General features: G+C 42.1%; 1 protein-coding gene across 1 annotated transcript; it reads left to right on the top strand.

The window, feature by feature from the left end:
• The first annotated feature begins 19,993 nt into the window (after nucleotides 1-19,993).
• On the top strand, nucleotides 19,994-20,194 carry LOC121281445 (U6 snRNA-associated Sm-like protein LSm5). Its single transcript, XM_041194390.1, has one exon. The coding sequence runs from the start codon at nucleotides 19,994-19,996 to the stop codon at nucleotides 20,192-20,194; it is 201 nt and encodes a 66-aa protein (XP_041050324.1).
• The last annotated feature ends 253 nt before the right edge of the window (nucleotides 20,195-20,447 follow it).

The raw sequence follows: 20,447 nt of genomic DNA, 5'->3' as shown, positions 1-20,447 counted from the left end.
GGAATAAAAATTGGTCAATGTCTCAGTGAACAGATGCACTTGTGGACAAAATGCAGAGGTCAGAATCAGTCTTATATCCACAGTGGGATAGTTTTCTGTCACTGCTTCTAGACCTTCAAGACTCATGTGTGAATAATATTCATTTGGGTGAGATAATGGAGGGTAAAGGAGCAGTCAACATCTTCAGGAGATAGGAGCAAGGGAGAAGAGTGGAGTGTGAAATATTTTCTTTTTAAGAAGCATTGCAGAAATAAGATTTTAAAAAGACTCAAACTTGATTTTTACCCTAAAGTATAATTACATTAATGATTTGATTCAGTTGTTCTATCAGAATACACTGAATACCTTCCATTAAATACATTCATCACAACCTCAACCTTTTTAGCTCATACGCAAATACATCACTGATATCACTGGTATTCCCAAGAGGATCCATTTGCACAATATTTTCCAGTACCGGATATGTAAAATCTCTATGTAATATTATCCCCACAAGCCTTATAATTAGAAATGGGAACGTAACATTTATAGAAATAGGACATCTTATCAGATATTAAGGGAAGGGAAAACATGTGCACCATGTTATACTCTCTGCCATCACTCCACATCTCACATGGGCAGCTTCCCATGGAAACAGCTATAAATCACCAGAATATAAGCATCAAATGACACACATCCTGTAATGTTGCTGATGACAGTATTCAGGCAACAGCAGAATACTAATCATTAAAGCAAGGTAATTAACTGCAGAAGGGTCAAGAATCAGCTGATATGAAGATAATATTATCACCTGCAGCTGCAGTGCCACAGCTGTTTTCTTTAAATGCTCCAGCCACATGTTGAATTTACTGCACAGATTAAAAGAGGTTGTACTGAACCTACATCATCATTGACCACATTCATACTATAGTCCAGTATATAGAATACAACTTAATGAATAAAATGTATCCATGTATACTACAGATTTAGGTCTATAGCTGCCAGGGTGGCAGTCTTGTGGCACAGTGGTGGTGTATATAAAGAAAGTAGGAAGAAACTTAAGCAAGGAGTCAGTAGGGCTAAAAGGGGTCATGAAAAGTCATTGGCAACCAGGATTAAGGAAAATCCCAAGGCTTTTCATACATATGTAAAAAGCAAGCGGGTAGCCAGGGAAAGGGTAGGCTGACTCAGGGACGGAGGTGGGAATCTGTGTGTGGAGCCAGAAGAAATAGGGGAGATACTAAATGAGTACTTTCCATCAGTAGTCACCAAAGAGAAGGACTTAGGTCTATTTGTCTACGGAAGAGTGTGTAGATAGCCTGGATCATGTTGAAATCAAAAAAGAGGTGTTAGGCGTCTTGAAGAATATTAAGGTGGATAAATCCCCAGGGCCAGATGGGATCTACCCCAGAGTACTGAGGGAGGCAAAGGGAAGAGATTGCTGGGGCCTTGATAGAAATCTTTGAATCCTCACTGGCTATGGGTGAGGTCCCAGAGGACTGGAGAATGGCCAATGTTGTTCCATTGTTTAAGAAGGGTAGAAGGGATAATACAGGAAATTACAGGCCGGTGAGCCTTACATCAGTAGTAGAGAAATTATTGGAGAAGATTCTTTGTGACAGGATTTACTACCATTTAGAAACAAATGGGCATATTAGTGAGAGGCAGCATGGTTTTGTAAAGGGGAGGTCGTGTCTCACTAACTTGATCGAGTTTTTCAAGGAAGTGACAAAGATAATCGATGATGGAAGGGCAGTGGATGTTATCTACATGGATTTCAGTCAGGCCTTTGACAAGGTCCCTCATGGCAGACTGGTACAGAAGGTAAAGTCGCACGGGATCAGAGGTGAGCTGACAAAATGGATACAGAGATAAAAACAAAAAAACTGCGGATGCTGGAAATCCAAAACAAAAACAGAATTACCTGGAAAAACTCAGCAGGTCTGGCAGCATCGGCGGAGAAGAAAAGAGTTGACGTTTCGAGTCCTCATGACCCTTCGACAGAACAGGGTCATGAGGACTCGAAACGTCAACTCTTTTCTTCTCCGCCGATGCTGCCAGACCTGCTGAGTTTTTCCAGGTAATTCTGTTTTTGTTTTAAAATGGATACAGAATTGGCTTGGTCATAGAAGACAGAGGGTAGCAGTGGGAGGGTGCTTTTCTGAATGGAGAGCTGTGATTAGTGGATAGTGATGACAGGGGCTCCAATTTCTTTCCATGACATGGTTGGCCAGGAATCTCTCCCACTCTCACCATCCGCTGTTGGAAGAATTTACAAGTTGATACTTTACCTGTTGGTCACATTATGAATATATACTCCTTACCCATCAAGTCCTGGAGTGGGTCTTGAATCCAGGGTTTCTGGCTTAGAGGCGGGAACAAAGAAAAAAGAAAAAAGAACAAAGAAAAGTACAGCACAGTGTTCCGCAAGGATCAGTGCTGGGACCTTTGCTGTTTGTAGTATACGTAAATGATTTGGAGGAAAATGCAACTGGGCTAATTAGTAAGGTTGCAGACGATTCTAAGGAGTTGCAAATAGTGAAGAGGATTGTCAAAGGATACAACGGGATATAGATCGTTTGGAGGCTTGGGTGGAGAAATGGCAGATGGAGTTTAATCCGGACAAATGTGAGGTAATGCATTTTGGAAGGTCTAGTACAGTCAGGAATTATACAGTAAATGGCAGAACCCTTAAATGCATCGACGGGCAGAGGGATCTAGGTGTACAGGTCCACAGGTCACTGAAAGTGGCAACGCGGGTGGATAAGGTAGTCAGGAAGGCATATGGCATGCTTGCCTTAATCGGCAGGGGTATTGAGTATAAAAGCTGGGAAGTCATGCTGCAGCTGTATAGAACCTTGGTTAGGCCACACTTGGAATATTGCATGCAATTCTGATCGCCACATTACCAGAAGGATATGGAGGCATTGGAGAGGGTGCAGAGGAGGTTTACCAGGATGCTGCCTGGTCTGGAGGTTATTAGCTATGAGGAGAGGTTGGAGAAACTTGGATTATTCACACTAGAGCGACGGAGATTAAGGGGCAACTTGATAGAAGTTTACAAAATTATGAGTGGCATGGACAGAGTAGATAGTCAGAAGCTTTATTACTACAATTACTAGGGGGCATAGATTTAAGGTGAGAGGAGAAAACTTTAGAGGAGATGTGCGGGGCAAGTTTTTTACGCAGAGGGTAGTGAAGGTCTGGAAGTCACTACCAAAGGAGGTGGTGGAAGCAGGTATGATAGTGGTATTTAAGAGGCAGCTTGACAAATACATGAAGAGGATGGGAATAGAGGAATACGGACCCTGGAAGTGCAAAATGTTTTAGTTGACGGGCAATATGATCGGCGCAGGCTTGGAGGGCCGAAGGGCCTGTTCCTGTGCTGTACTTTTCTTTGTTCTTTTTTCTTTTTTCTTTGTTCCTGCCTCTAAGCCAGAAACCCTGGATTCAAGACCCACTCCAGGACTTGATGGTTAAGGAATATATATTCATAATGTGACCAAACAGGTAAAGTATCAACTTGTAAATTCTTCCAACAGCAGATGGTGAGAGTGGGAGAGATTCCTGGCCAACCATGTCATGGAAAGAAATTGGAACCCCTGTCATCACTATCCATAGCTCCAGACTACAACATGGATGTAAAAATGTATGTTGCCAAGGCAACTCAGACTCCTTTTGTTGGGGGGTGGTGCAAGGCAATCAGTTGGCTGGACAGTTGGTGTGGATCAGATTGTTGCTAGCAGCATGGGGTTTGATCCCTGTTCCAGTTGGAGTGGATTTGGGACCTGCTTCCTTGCCTTTACCTGTGAGAGAGCCATGGTGCTGTGGGTTAGACCCCACTTTGGGCAGAAAATGCAAGAAGGAGGAGTTATCAGGGGTAAATATTTTCAGTCTAAAAGCTCTTACTACCTTTCAATGTTCTATAGTGCATAACAGTATAGAGAAACCCATCATTGCTAGAATCTTCAGTACAATCCAGTAAATGAAATGAAATTACTCCTTCAATATTATGCAGGGATCTGTATAGAGTGAGTATGTTAACTGCTGTGAATTTCCACATAGGTAGATTTCTTTTCCTTATAAAATCAACAGATTAAGAATTAAGTCCAAGTTTTTGCACAGTCATCGTGACCCCACGCTTTGTCTGAAATGGACCTGGACCATGGATATGGAAGTCCCCACTGCCCTTTCTGATAGATCCTATTTCACTGGGGATGGGGGTGGGGGGCGTGGTGTTGGCAGGATGTGATTCACACATGGGCAAAACCCAAACCCAGCAGGGTATTTGAATTCAATGCTGAGTTCAAACAGACCCCAAATTTGCTGCAGCGTGTGTGACTTATGATTTTTAAGAGTAGATGTGAATGTGCGCAAAAGGTGGAGAAGGTCTGTGGAACTGTCAAGCTGTCAAGTTATTTAAATCCCCTGCTATTTAAATTTTGGGGCAAAAAACGCCTGCTGTGTCTCTGAATTGATAAATATAGGTACTTGCAATTTCAAAATCTTTTTGTTGACATAAGTCTGAGGGCTATCATTATAGTATTTTTACAGCTTGACTGCTTCCACAACCTATAATTATCACACTGGAGTACTATAAGTTCATAGTTTGATTAACAACTCCAAGAGGTTACTAAGGGACTGGCTGTCTTTAATAATGGAACTATGAATACAATTGTTTATTTTTTAAGGGATTGAGTATTTGAGGGGATCTAAATGTATTGAATGGGCTTTATTCAATGAGAGTATGCTTTTTATACAGTGAAGTCCATAACAGATACTTAGAGCTTTATTTTATTTCATCTCAGCATGATTTCTGAGATATGCCCATGGTGGATATTGGGTGAGTTGGCATTGAGGGTGTAAGGGCAAAGAGTGGTGGTTGGGGAGGGGGGTAAAGAGTTGGCATAATTTGGCACTAAATTGGTATAGGGGCTATAAAGGGCCATGTGGATGTGTAGGGATCATGGGATGACATGAATTGGCACTAAGTTGGCATAGGGGCAAGAGGGGCCATGGGGGCATTGATAAAGGGGCAAAGATTGGCATGGAAGGTGTGGGGGCCATGGGAGTGGGTGGGGGCATGACTTGACATGAACAGGGCATGAGGAGTAGCTAGGGAGTGTGAGGGTGAGGGCTGGAGGGCCTAGCTATTTTATTACAACTAGGATGAAGTCTCAGAGCCCTGGATGGACCTTTATATCGTCCAGCCTCAGCACTCGGCAGCTCCTATAGCAGTTTCTGGGCATCGCAGGCCTGACTTGCGATTCTTTGCACCTGCCTCGGGAGCAAAAATCCGAGCCTTAGTTTTTCTCTTTTGCTCTAGCTCCAATTAAGTTTTTCTGTGTTCACAGGCACACATTTATTGCACTAAATGAAAGAAGATAGATCTAATTGATGTATAAATCAATCCAAACAATGGGTCCTGACTGGCAGACCCATCCTGTTAAGATTCTCTTGCTTGATACAAACTGACTTTTTCCATGCTTAGTCAAAGGCTGTAATAAGGTCAGAAACTAAGTGGCCCTGGTGGAAACCAAACAGGTTATTGCTGTGTAAGTAGCGCTTGATAGCACCATCTACAACACCTTCCGTTACTTTGCCGATGATTGAGAGCAGACTGATGGGGTGGGAATTGGCCAGGATGGATTTTTCCTGCTTTTGTGGACAGGACATACCTGTACAAATTTCCACATTGTCAGGTGGTTCTCAGTGTTGTAATAGCTTGGTCAGGAGTGCATCTAACTCTGGAACACAAGTCGTCAGCACTACTACCAGGATGTTGCCAGGGTCATTCTCCTTTGCTAGATCCAATGCATTCAGCTGTTCCTCGAAATCATGTGGAGTAAATCAAATTGGCTGAATAATGGCATCAGTGATGCTGGAGACCTTAGGAGGCCAAGTTGGATCATCCTCTCGGCACTTCTGGTTGAAGATGGTGGCAAATGCTTCATTTCCTCCATCAGTGGCACTGACAAAGCTGCAGAACTGCTGGTCCTCTGAGCGGACTGGGAACTTGGAGAGGCTTGGCTGTCACCAGTAAAATCGCCATCGTGGTCCTGCCCATCCACCCACACAAGCTCAGGACCTGCATTTGATCCCGGCGTTGGGACCCAAGGTATGCCAGTAAAGTTGAAGCTTATGCCTCTACTTACAAAACCAAGTATCTGCCACCTACAAAGATTTGTGTGTCTTGTCCCAAGTTCTCTCTGTTCCTTTTGCCCCTTTAAAACTGTACCAATTTCAATGTTGTCAGGTTCCGGATTCAGTTGTGTTTATAATTGTAACTCCAACATCTGGGCTAGGCAAAACAGCTTCACACCAATGCTGCCCCATTTCAGTCTGAATGCAGTGGATTAGCATGCCCTTCCCCACATTCAGTATCTGAAGCAAAGTTATATTGTTGCTAAGGTTTCAGAAGACTGACACTCAAGCAGAGCTATGACCTTCATTTGGACCTCTACTTTTTTTTAACTGCATCTGTGTGCCACAGGCCCCTGTTTGAGAGCCAAAGGCAAACTCCCACATTTTCCATGCCTTCAACAATTATCAGAAACCACAAAATGTCATATTTCACACATCACTGCAACTACGAACATACGAATATATAAACTAGGAGCAGAAGTAGGCCATTTGGCCCCTCAAGCCTGCTCCGCCGTTCAATAAGATCATGGCTGATCTATTTGTGTTTCGAGTTCCACATTCCCATCTACCTCCGATAACCCTTGATTCCCTTGCCGAACAGGAATCTATCTACCTCTGCCTTATAAATATTCCATGACCCTGCTTCCACAACCTTCTGAGGCAGAGAGTTCCAAAGTTGCACAATCCTCCGAGAGAAAAAATTCTCCTCATCTCTGTCCTAAAAGGGCGACCCCTAATTTTAAAACAGTGCTCCTAGTTCTGGACTCACCCACGAGAGGAAAAATCCTTTCCACATCCACCTTGTCAATACAGTTCAGGATCTTATATACTTCAGTCCAGTCACCCCTCATTCTTCTAAGCTCCAGTGGAAACAAACCCAGCCTGTTCAACCTTTCCTCATAAGACAACCTGCTCATTCCAGGTACCAATCTCACAAACCTCCTTTGAACTGCCTCCAATGCATTTACATCCTTCCTTAAATAAGGAGATCAAAACTGCACAAGGTATTTGAGATCCAGTTTCACCAATGCGCTGTATAACTGAAGCATAACATCCTTACTTTTATTTTCAATCCCTCTCGTAATAAAGGATAGCATTCCACTGGCCTTCCTGATTATGTGTTGTACCTGCATACTAACTTTTTGTGACTCATGCACGTGAACACCTAGATCCCTCTGCACCTCGGAATTTTGCAGTTGTTTACTATTTAAGTAATACTCTGCCTTTTTATTCTTCCTACAGAAGTGAACAACTTGACTTTTTCCCACATTATCTGCCAGATTTTTGCCCACTCACAACATGCTTTCATATCTATCTTTGTGTCATAGCCATCATGCCTTCACTCCCCTCATCTAAGTCATTGATATAAATTGTAAAAAGTTGAGGCCCCAGCACAGACCCCTGCAGGACCACTAGTCACATCCTGCCAGTCAGAAAAAGACCCATAAATGCACACTTTCTGTTTTCTGCCAGCCAGCCAATCTTCTATCCATGCTAATATGTTACCCCCTACACCATGAGCTTATATTTTCCGCAATAACCTTTGCTATGGCACTTTATCAAATGCTTTTTGGAAACTCAAGTACAATAAGTCTAAAGGCTCCCACTTATTAAACATGAACTCGCTTTAACAAAGCCTTGCTGACTCTTCCCAATGATGAGTTTTTGCTATTTGCCCAGCTGTAACCCCTTTAATGATTAATTCGAACACCTTCCCCACGACAGACGTCAAGCTAACTGATCTTAATCACCTGTTTTCTGCTCCTTGCCCTTCTTGAATAGAGGGGTTATATTTGCAATTTTGCAATCTGACAGTACCTTTCCAGAATCTAGTCGGGGGGGGGGTACTTTTCTCTTTGGCATGCGGGGCAGGCCCTGCACACCGAAGCATAAAATGATGTGCGGTGATGTCAGGTGTGTGTCCCGGCATCACCGGAGCCAGCTGCGCACCTGCCCGCTCTGTCAAAGGCCTGTTAAGGCCATTAATAAACCAATTAAAGATATTGATAGGGCTGCCCGTCCAACCTTAACGTTAGCAGGCAGGGGAAGAGCCCAGATGGCCTTCACATTTTTCATGAAACCTCATCCATGAGCAGGATGAGGTTTCATGAAGGGTTTATTACATTAATAAATATTTTTTGAAAATTTCAAAAACATGTCCCAGCTCATGTGATGCTGTCACATGAGGGGACATGCATTTGATTTTTTAGCTTCTTTATTTAACTTTCACATTATGAAGTTAATCTCCCTGAGGCACGGAGCTGCCTCAGGGAGATTTCTGCGCTCTTTCACACACATAGTCCAACCTTCCCTCCTGTCCCTGCTCGCACAGGTAGCGCTGAGTGCTTCAAGGCACGCGTCACGCTGGGCAGGCCTTGATTGGTCCACCCATGTAAAATGGCGGCTCCGCACCTGCCTATGCCTATGCCCACTCCTGACCGGCCTGCCCGATGGGGAGAAAATTCTCCCTGAGGGAATTTTGGAAAATTAACACCAATGCATCTACTACCGCATTAGCCACCTCATTTAAGACCCTAGGGTGAAGCCCATCTGAGCCCAGAGACTTATCAGCCCACAGCTCCATCAGTTGCTCAGTACTGCTTCTCTAGTGATTGTAATTTCACCAAGTTCCTCTCTCCCCTCCACCTCCCGCTTTACAGCTATTACTGGAATGTTATTTGTATCCTCTACTGTGAAGACAGATGCAAAATACTGGGCGACCGCTTTGCAGAACACCTGCGGTCTGTCCGCAAGAATGACCCAAACCTCCCTGTCGCTTGCCATTTTAACACTCCACCCTGCTCTCTTGCCCACATGTCTGTCCTTGGCTTGCTGCATTGTTCCAGTGAAGCCCAACGCAAACTGGAGGAACAACACCTCATCTTCCGACTAGGGACTTTACAGCCTTCCGGACTGAATATTGAATTCAACAACTTTAGGTCGTGAGTCCCCTCCCCCATCCCCACCCCCTTTCTGTTTCCCCCTTCTTTTTTTTTTTCCCAATAAATTATAAAGATTTTCCTTTTCCCACCTATTTCCATTATATAAAAAAAAACCCACTAGAGCTATACCTTGAGTGCCCTACCATCCATTCTTAATTAGCACATTCGTTTAGATAATATCACCAACTTTAACTTTAACACCTATGTGTTCTATTGTACTATTGTTGTTGACATCTTTTGATGATCTGCTTCTATCACTGCTTGTTTGTCGCTACAACCACACCAACCCCCTCCACCTCTCTGTCTCTCTATCTCTCCGCCCCCCACACACACACCTTAAACCAGCTTATATTTCAGCTCTTTCCTGGACTCGAACTCAAGTTCTGTCGAAGGGTCATGAGGACTCGAAACGTCAACTCTTTTCTTCTCCGCCGATGCTGCCAGACCTGCTGAGTTTTTCCAGGTAATTCTGTTTTTGTTTTGCAAAATAGTTGTTAATTTCATTTGCCATTTCCTTATTATCTACTATTAACTCCCCATTCTCACTCTCTCGCGGACCAACACTTACTTTACCTACTCTTTTCCTGTTTAAATACCTGTAGAAACCCTTGCTATCTGTTTTTATATTTCGAGCTAGCTTCCTGTCATGCTCTAATTTCTTTCCCTGATTAACATTTTAGTTATTCTCCGCCGTTCTTTATATTCTGACCTCTCATCTGACCTGCCGCTTATCTTTGCGGAGTTGTATGCTTTTTCCTTAAGTTTAATGCTTTCCCTAAATTCTTTAGCTAACCACGGATGGTGGGTCCTCCCTTTAGCATTTTTCTTTATAGTAGGAACATGCTTATTCTGAGTATTCGGGAATATCCTCCCAAATGTCTGCAACTCTTCTCTATCGATCTATCTCCTAGCCTAGTATCCCAGTTCATTTCAGCCATCTCAGTTTTCATGCCCACATAGTTAAGTTTAAAATACTAATCCCACTCTTCTTCCTTTCAAACTGGATATAAAATTCAATCATATTGTGGTCACTGCTACCTAGGGGTGCCTTCACTCTAAGACCATTAATTAATCCTGTCACATTACACAATGCCAAGTCTAATATAATCTGCTCTCTGGTTGGATCTGGAATGTACTGTTTGAAAAAAATTCTCTCGAAAGCATTCAATGAACTCCTCATCCAGGCTACTACTGCCAATTTAATTTTTCCAGTTTATATGTAGATTAAAAACACCCTTGATTATTGCTGTTCCATTAGCACAAGCACCCAATATTTCTTCTTATATACTTTGACCTACATTGTGGTTACTGTTAGGGATCCTGTAGTCCACTCCCACTAGTGACTTCTTTCCCATACTATTCCTCATCTCCACCCAAACCGAATCTACATCTTGATCTCCTGAACCAAGGTCATCTCTAACTATTGCACAAATGCCATCCTTGATTAACTGTGCTACTCCTCCACCTTTACCTAGCTTCCTATTCTTCTTGAATGACATATACTCCTCAATATTCAGGACCCAACCCTTGTCATCCCACAGCCAGGTCTCCGTAATGGCTATCAGATCATGGGCAAAATTTTTAGCCCAGTGGGTGGGCACATGCCCAACCCACTCGAGCATTACATGATGCGTGTTGACATCAGGCAAGCGTACCAATGTCAATGCACAGTTGCGCGATGTTTCATTCGGCAAACATGCGCTGGAGTCGGCAGTGCACCTGCTGACAATTAAAAGGCCTGTTAAGGCCATTAACAAAGTTATTGACCGACATTTTTCACTGCCTGTTCAATCTTGCGTTGGTGGGCAGACAAAAAACCAAGCAGCCTTTGCACTTTTTAGGAAATCTCATCCACGGGCAGGGTGAGGTTTCCTAAAGCAAACAAAAATTAAATTAAAAATTTAAAATTTAGTTAACAACATGTCCCTGCTCATTTGACAGAGTCACATGAGGGGAAATGTTTTATCACATTATTTATGTCTTTTTCGTTCCTTTTGAAAATACTTCATCTCCCTGAGGCAGCTCTGTGCCTCAGGGAGATTATGAAGCGTGCACTTGCACACATGCACAAAGGTCATACTCGCGCCCCCTTGCACTCCATCATCACCCACAAAGCCTTAATTGGCTCGCCAGCATGAAATCGCCTTCCAGCCCCGATCGTGGGTGTCAGTCGGCTTCCCGATTGCCCCACCCCCCGCTGAGCCCGCCTGACAAGGGAAAGATTTTGCCCTGTATTTATTTACTTCAATGTGTGCCATCAGTTCATTTACTTTGCTTAATCGTTTTGTTATCTTTGCAACATCTAGTCTTGATTCTATTTGCATTCTTAGGTTTTTTCTCTCTGTCCCTTCCTGCCATTTTCTGATCCTCATTTCTCATGTTACTATTTTCTCTTACCTTGTCTCTACTCTTTGGTATAACACATCCTTTCACATTTGATTCCTTGCTCCCCACTATTTAGTTTTAAACCCTCTCTACTTCCCTACATATGCAGTTTGCAAGATCATTGCTCGCAGCATGGTTCAGGTGTGGACCATCGCAACGGTATGGCCCCCACTTCCCCCAATACAGTTACCAGTGTCCCATAAACCGGAACCCACACCAGTCTTTGAGCCATGTATTCATCTCTCTATTTTTATGTACCCTATTTCAATTTGCACTTGGCTCAGGTACTAATCCAAAGAACCTTTGATGTTCTGCTTTTCAATTTAGTGCCTAATTCCCCATACTGTCTACACAGAACCTCCTTCCTAGTTCTACCTATGTCATTGATACCTACATGGGCCATGCCAACTGATTCTCCCCCTCCCACTGCAAGCTCCTCTCCAGCCCTGAGCACAGGGCAGGCACCATAGCCATCTGGACCATTGCTCTTTGCTGCAGAGAAGAGTGTCGATCCTACCCCCCCACCCCCCACCACCACCACCACCACCACCACTATACTGTCCCCTTCTATCACCACGTTCCTTTTTGCTCTGCTCACTTAAATGGCTTCCTGTACCACGGTGCCATAGTCAGTTTGCTCATTCACTCTGTAGCCCACGCTCTCATCCAAACAAGCTGAGAGAACCTCAAGCCTATTGGGCAATTGCAGAGGTTCACATTCCTGCACTCCTGCCCTATGGCTCCTTTTACCTGCCTCACTCACAGTCACACCCTCCTGTCCCTGACCACTGACCAAATCAGATGACTGTATCCTAAGTGGTATGGCTGCTTCCTGGTACAAAGCTTTTTCATATATTCTATTAACTTTACCACCAATTTCCGTACTATTTTAAACCTTAGGGATAGAATAGAACTTACCCACTTACCAGATACTCACCAAACCGCTAGTTCCTTTCCTATTAGTAAAGAATCAATTCCTACAGGGTGAGAAAGATATAAAAAGGAAACAAACAGCTCCTTCCGCCCCTTCACTGAACACCCCCACTCACCAAACTCCAAATCTGCACTCAGTTTCCTCAGCTGCACCCATTTGCCTTGATTGCACTGTAGAACACTGAATTTATACTAAACTGTGGAGTTAGATTCTTCTTTATCATAATGTGCTGATGTCTGCAGGAATACAAACTGTCAACAGCAAACTATCAATATACTGGTGTCTAAAACCTCCCCTCACTGTGTCTCAATCCACGATCTGTACATTTCTTGTTCCACCCATGCCTCTTGCTTATTCTCTCCTTTTGCCAATCAATTTTGCAGCAACAGGGAGCTGTCTGGTTCTAAGCTTTTATTGTTTTTTTGGAGAGCTTTTACTATCACTATAAGTGGTAGGGATGCTCTGTTCTCCAGTGTAAAAAAGCAAAAGAAGGGCTAGAACTCCCTGGCACAATGTACACACACTCAGGCCCACAAAGCATTGCCCACTAAGTTGTAAAGAGGTAGTAGACCTGTTAACTGAGCTATAACTGAATTGGAAGTGCTTGGTATTAATGCTTGGATACAGAAGGTTTTCTGTTTGATATACAAACAGCCAAATTTTCCTTTCCAGTTGTGAGGTATATGACAATGGGCGACTGCCCATTGGGCTCTTGACAAAATTGAATTTTACCTCCCTGGCGTCTTAATGGCAAGAGTTCCATTAATATCGGCAACATCTCTCAGCTTGATGAAAACAACAAAAAGTTTTCAAAAAAATAGTTGCAAGCAAATCCAAAATGGTAAGAGTCAATCAACATGTTAATCTTTTCGTTCACTATAGTTTGTGAATAAAGATTGTGATTTGAATGAGAACAGTTTTAACGGGAGATCTCTGTCTTACTTTCAGAATTACAAATCGAATTAATGATTTATTTTACTCTGTGGTTTCCCTTTTACAACACTGCCAAATCCTTAATCTTTCAAGGATCTGTTTATGTCCCTTTCAGACACTAAAGGGATAGTCCACAATCGGCAATAGCAAATCAACAGCCTGGTTTACATAGCACCAGATTTATTTTTCTATTTGAGTACATTTTGTTCCTGGTGCTCTTCACAAATGAATACTTAACAAGTGCAGATGCTAAATTTCTCATGAGTTTTTCTGTTGTGTTATGGATTTGTTTGATGTCTCAATGATGAGATCTTGAGACTTGTACGTTTAAACATAAACCATTTATTGTTAGTCTTTAACTATGTACAGATCCCAATCACTGGCATGCATGGGGTTGCTACCGTCATGCAGGCTGCTTCTAGAGCGTTCAACCAGTCTATTACCATGTGACTCAGTACATCATACCATGGGTAGTGCTATTTTCAAAGTTACATGTTAACTCGTGCTCTGTTGAGCACCTTCACATTACAATTGCATGCAGGCACATACAACATTATACAACGTTTCAATTCTCATGACTTATTAAAAGGCTAATTGACTTTTATGATGCAGTTGTTACCGGAACACATTTTCCTATTCAGTGTTTTCAATATTTCTTAATTGTGTGTTTATATTTGGTTTTTGGGGTCTGTTTTCTATATAAAAAAGCCATGAGTTAATGCAAGAGGACTGGATAATACAGTGCCAAAATTTCACTGCACTCCTACAGAAATACCACAGCTGCTCCAGACACTGCTGCTAAATGGGCCAAGGCCAGAGAAAACTCATTTCTGGTTCATAAGCCTGGATATTGTGGTACCATCAGCACTCACTGTCATTACTCTGTGAAACTGACAGCAACTTCTTGCGTCCATCTATGTGCTATCAGACACGGAAATCCAGACCATTCTGTCAGTGATTTCCTGCTCTTCCACTGAATTCCCTGTTGAAATCATCACAGGAGGAAACATTGGCAACCATTTGATTTGATGTGAGCTTCCACTTTTTATGCTATTAGTCCCATTGTAAAAACCCTTGATAAAGATATACCATGTTAAATGAGGTTCATTTGTTTTTTTGACAATGCGCTATGTCATAAGTACTGTTGAACAACTGCTGTGGCCCTGAAAAATGAACTTTATATTTATGGAATGTCAAACTTATGATAATTATGATAAAAAATATTTCATAAATTTTTATTTGTTTTTATTTGTTCGTGATATTTCAACGTGTACCTTAATGCCGAGCATATCTCCCAATTTTATTTTGCTCTCTTTAAAATGATTAAAAAGTTAAGATAATCAGTGCTTTTTACCAACTGGTTTGCTGTCTGTGAAAATTCTTCAATGGGACAGCTGCTTAGCATGCTTGATGACATCACCATGGCCAAATACCAGAGATCCCCTGGATCTGGCACGGGAATAAAATTAATGTCAGGAAAGGAGAAATCCATGCCACAGAGCTCATTAGAACTTTCTGGACAGCTTTCTTTGAGATTAGCTGTGAGCAGCATCATCTCATCGCCAACCAAAATATCTAGGCCATTCTGTGGAATCTAAAATATTAGCCAAGCAGCAAGATTTTTGTAACAGCTTTGCATATTAATCGCTTCTCTGTAACACACTACCACACCTTAGCTATTGATGAACAAATATATATTGTACTGGGCAAGGAAATTTGAAAGGAATTGAATGGTGTTATGAACCTGTTAGGAACCGTTAACATTTAAAAAGAAATTGGAACATCTTGTTTACACCAAATGATTTCATTTCTTTTTAAACCAAGCACAACCTTTATTGTACATAGAACAAACTAAACAAAGCAAATGCAATTAAGTTAACACTTTAGCTTATACCCAGAAATGCTAGGCCTTGAAGTTTATTTCTTATTTCCACCCCACCAAGAATTGTCCTATAGGTTACAATATCTTAAAGTTATTTACTTCTGTAGAGAACAACCATAAGAATGCCACAATCCTCTGGAAGCTATATTTAATTCTCCTCAGCTCCAGCTATTCTCAAAGGCAAAATTTCTATTTACCATCTCTTGAATGTGGGTGCCTCCGTCCCTTGTTTTGGTTGCTTTTTCAATACTTTCAAGCTAACCTACTGGTTGCTTTCTTTGCCACAACTCTCTGTGGGGGATCACTGTAGGTTCTTCCACTAGTTTCAAACTTGTCAATCTTCAAGCTTCTGTTATCTCATAAAATTCAAATTGAGATTAAGCCTCACCCACATTCTACATGGCAAATGATGGCAAGTTCATTTTTCCTCTGCTTACAGTGCAGGTCTATCTAATTGTCATTTATGTTGGCCATCTTCTCTCAGTGAACTGCAAACTGCACACACCAGTTAAGCTGCAACTATTGAGCTTGGATGCTCTGCGTCACTTTATATAGCATTAACCAGTTTTAGTCTGCCTAGAAGTTTTAGTTTCCAAACCTCAGGTTCAATGCTTGATTCCTTAGAAAGGAGGAAGGGGAGCTCAGTTTCCTTCCTGTGTTTCCCTTTTCTGCTTCATTTTTCATGGGTATATTCTTTATTCTTTCATGGGATGGGTATATCACTAGCGAGGCCAGCATTTGTTGCCCATCCCGAATTGCCCTTGAACTTAGTGGCTTTGCTTGGCCATTTTAGAGTGCAGCTTAGAGACAACCACACTGCTGTGGGTCTGGAATCACATGTAGGCCAGACCGGGTAAGGATGGCAGATTTCCTTCTCTAAAGGACATCAGTGAACCAGATGGGTTTTTATGATAATCCATGTTGGTTGTCATGGTCACCATTACTGAGGCTAGCTTTATATTCCAGGTTTATTCATTGAACTTAAATTCCACCAGCTGTCTTAGTGGAATTTGAAATCATATCTCCAGAGCATTAGCCTGAATCTCTAGATTAGCGATCCAGTGACATTACCACTATGCCACCATCTCCCCATTACTCAGTTAAGCTATGCATTAAGTTTCTGCCCGTGCTGTTTATAGATCTATCTCTTCTATTCTTGTTTAAGTTGCATTTACCCCATTTTCTACAACTAAAACTGAAAATTTTTACAGCTAAATTATACAGCTAAACCTAAAATTCTTCAAACTACAAGTTACGTTCTAAAACTAAAATTCATATTCTGAAACAAACAAACCATGAACTAACTATTTGCAACGATGGTCATTGTTGCAGAGTTTACAAAGTGGGACAGGGCTAATAATGCACAACACCATGCTTAGCTCCATTTGTAGCCAAAAGATATAGACCACAACATATTCAGTATAAATTGATTTGCTCTACTCTGTGCTGCAGACAGCGCACAGATCATTTTGCTTCCACAATATTTTTTGCTGATTTCCCCCTTTTGCAGCCTTTCTGCTGCTGTCCTGGTGTCTGTTCTGACTTCTTAAAAAATGGTCTCTCGTCTGACCCGCAGATTTAAAACACACCAATGAGCTAGATATCCTCCTGATTGGCCAGACATTAGTAACAAGTTGGTCAATGAAATTGAAAGGCAGGAGGTACTAGAAAAGCTGGCTATGCTTAGAGTGGGTAAGTCACTGGTCTGCTGGCTTGCTTCCCAGGTTGGTAAGTGGGGGTGGAGATAGAGGAAGGGTTTGCCATAATTTTCCAATCTTCCCTAGGGGTGGTGCAAGAGGATTGAAGAGTGGCAAATGTGACATCCTTATTCAAGAGAGGGTACAAGGATAGACCTAGTAACTACCAGTTAGGCCAGTTAGTTAGGTGGGTAAGGTTTTAGAAACAATAATCAGAAAATATCAACATGCATTTGGAGGGGTTTGAGTTAATTAAGAGGAGCCAGCATGGACTTGTAGGAGGCAGATGGTGCTTTACTAATCTGATTCATTTTTTTGATGAAGTAACAGTGAAGGTTGGTGAAGGAAATGCAATGGATGTTGCCTATGTGGATTTTAAGAAAGCATTTGACAAAGTACCACTTAAGAGGCTTATGGAATAGGAGGGCTAGCGTCAGCTTGGATAAAAAAATGGACTTATGGACAGGAAATACAGAGCGATAGTAAATGATTACTTTTCAGACTGGAGGATGGTAGACAGTGGTGCTCCCCAAATGTCAGTGTCAGGACCACTGCTTAATGATATATATATAAATGACTTTGATATTGGAATACAGAATAAAATTGCAAAATTTGCCAATGATACAAAACTTGGAGGAACAGCAAACAGTGAGGATGATATTAATCGACTACAACAGGACATAGATGGGCTAGCAGAATAGACAGACAAGTGGCAGATGAATTTAATACAGAGAAGGATGAGGTGATGCCTTTTGGCAAACGGGATAGGGAGAAGCAATAGAGATGTAATGGCACAGTTCTAAAGAATTTGTAGGAAGAGGAACTTAGGGGAGTACGATGCATGGATCTTTGATGGTGACAGGATATATTGAAAGAATGGTTAGAAAAGCATTTGGGATCTTGGGCTTCATAAATATTCCAGTGATGGGGGATTTTAGTTACAAGATCAAGTTGGAGATGCTGGTATTGTTCCCTTTGCAACAAAGGAGATTGAGGAGAGATTTCGCAGAGGTTTTGTAGGTCAAGAACACAGCCAAATTTAATCGTGGTCTTAGAATAAAAGTGTCCATATTGGTTCACTAGGTAAACCCTTCTCCATGGGCAGCATTTTCCCGTCAGCGAGCAGGAGGCGGGACCCGCTCGCTGACGTGTAAAATGACACGCGGTGATGCCGGGCGGGAGTCCTGACGTCACTGCAAGTCATTCAGATACTCAGTTTGGCAGGCATGCATCCAAATTGGCTGCGCTTCCACCGAACTGTCAAATACCCGTTAGGGCCTGTTAAGAAGTAATTAACTGAGCTGCCCAGTTCAGCTGGGTCCAAACTTATGGTTGGTGGGCTGGGGAAGAGCCCAAGTGGCCTTCAAATTTTTCATTAAACCTCATCCACAGCGGGGATGATGTTTCATGAAGGGTTTATTATTTAACTAAAAATTTTTGAAATAAATAATGGATATGTCCCAGCTCATGTGACAGTTTTACATGAGGCGACATGTCCTTAATTTTTTTTCCCACCTTTATTCAAATTCCCATAATTTAAACAAATCTCCCTGAGGTACTTCAGGGAGATCTCTGCACTCTTTTGCACACATGCATGAAAGAGCCCAGGGAACCAGTTAAGGAATCCCCCCTGGCCCACACAGGGAGCGCTCAGCGCTTCCAGGCGCACATCACGCTGGCCGGGCCTTAATTGGCCAGCCGATGTAAAATGGTGCCGATTGGATTCACACCCGGCCCTGCACATCGCTACCCCACACCCCCACCCCCCCGCCGCTCCCCCCACTCCTGGGGTGGTGGAGGGGGGGGAGGTGGAATTTCTAGCCTATGAGTTTGCAAAGGTTGTGTTTTGGACCTGGTTAAGCCTACCCAGATAATGTTGAAAAGCAGAAGTATAACCAAAAATAAATCGCTAAATAATGGCTCAAGAAAATAAAGAGTTTGGCCCTCACTCTACAGATTAGTTAATGTATTAGCTGACAATTTCCATGTAATAGTGATGAAAAGTCTAACAGCTGGCTCAGGACTAATTTATGGTCAAATATCTGATCCTATTTGGTTACTACAATCCACAATCTGCTGGACTAATGTTATGTCATTTTGACACAGCTGAAGCATACACACAAAAAAAGACTAATTGTATCTTGGATAGCATGGCAAGAATACACCAACCCTGCTACACATGTGTGGCCAGCTATTTTTGACTTATATATTTTTCATCCAAAAGCATTGAATCCTGTAAATTTTCTTTGCTGTGTTTGGCCAGTTTATTTCAATGCGCAGTGCTTTAAAATTTGCTTTTGCGCAGCTATGCACACATGGTAAGTTAAAGGGAGCAGCTTGTAAGTAGTCTGCATGATATCTGCACAATTGCTGCATGGACATACACGTGCAGCTTAGAGGGAACGTTGCCCAGAAGTGATTTCTAGAGTCTACAGAATCCTGAATGACTGGAGCTTATCATTTAAAATGTTGCAATTTTTAAACCACATGAAAAGTACAAGCCAGATAGATTTTTGAAGGATGTTTTCTGAAGAAAAATAAACAAATGTGCGATGTGTGGAACCATACCAGCTACAGAGACAAAATTGTCTTTTGCTTCTAATTAGTATTTAGAGTTTTTGCTCTCTGATATTATCAGCATATATCTGTTGTTAGTTGCCTGAAATGGATACAGTAATACCATTTAGAATACACAGAAAAGCATCCAACTCACCTATAAATTGCACAATATAAATCACAGAAACAGATCCTTCAGCCCAAACTGTCCACTCTACCCTCCTCCCATTCCTCCTCATCCAACTCTAGCAGCATGTCCTTCTCTTCCATTCTCCCCCAAATGCTTATCTAGCTTCTCCTTGGATGCATCTCCACTACTCATCTCAACCATTACCTGGGCTGGATTTTATGACCCCCCCCCCCGCCAGGTGTGTTTGCAATGGGGTGGGGAGGCACATAACATGGTGAGCCCACCACCACCCCACCCACCTTTGAGCTATTCCCCCATAAACGGTAGGTGGGCGGCTGCCAAAATCACCTGTCTCAGTTACTGCCACTGGAGCTGGTGGACAAATGCTTTGGTTCATGAATTCATATTGTTATGCAAAAGGACAAGGAGTTTGTAGGAACACTGCTGGGTTTTGATGATTTTGTCAATATTCTGCTTGAAGATATTACACAATTTGAGATCACACCTCAAGGCAGAAGAATCACAAAACTGGACCAAATCTCATTGAATGGAAACAACATAACAGTGCTTATTCCTGGTGGTGAAGGTCCTGAAGTACGAACGGAACACTGACTTTCAACTAAGTCAATTTTTGAGTCTCTTGTACTTCTGTTTTCTTATGTTTACTTCTTTTCTTGACATTTTTTAAGAGTTTATTTTTTATGACAGAGTTTCCAGAAAATTGCATGTATTTTGTATATGGAAAGAAGTGTCTCAGAAGTGAGAAGTGAATCACGGTTTAGTACATGAAAAACCTGATTTATTTTTAAAGAGAAAATATTGCTTTCTTTTTCACTAACATAAACAGTTGGTGTAGGAAGGCGGG

The sequence above is a fragment of the Carcharodon carcharias genome, chromosome 8, assembly GCF_017639515.1.
Source record: "Carcharodon carcharias isolate sCarCar2 chromosome 8, sCarCar2.pri, whole genome shotgun sequence".
In the NCBI taxonomy this organism is placed as follows: Eukaryota; Metazoa; Chordata; class Chondrichthyes; order Lamniformes; family Lamnidae; genus Carcharodon; species Carcharodon carcharias.
Note: the sequence above shows the minus strand (reverse complement) of the source record. Positions and strands in the feature narration are given on the sequence as shown.

Bases quoted from the DNA above. Each gene is read 5' to 3' on its own strand.
- LOC121281445 (XM_041194390.1), top strand. From the start codon at position 19,994: ATGCAAAAGGACAAGGAGTTTGTAGGAACACTGCTGGGTTTTGATGAT.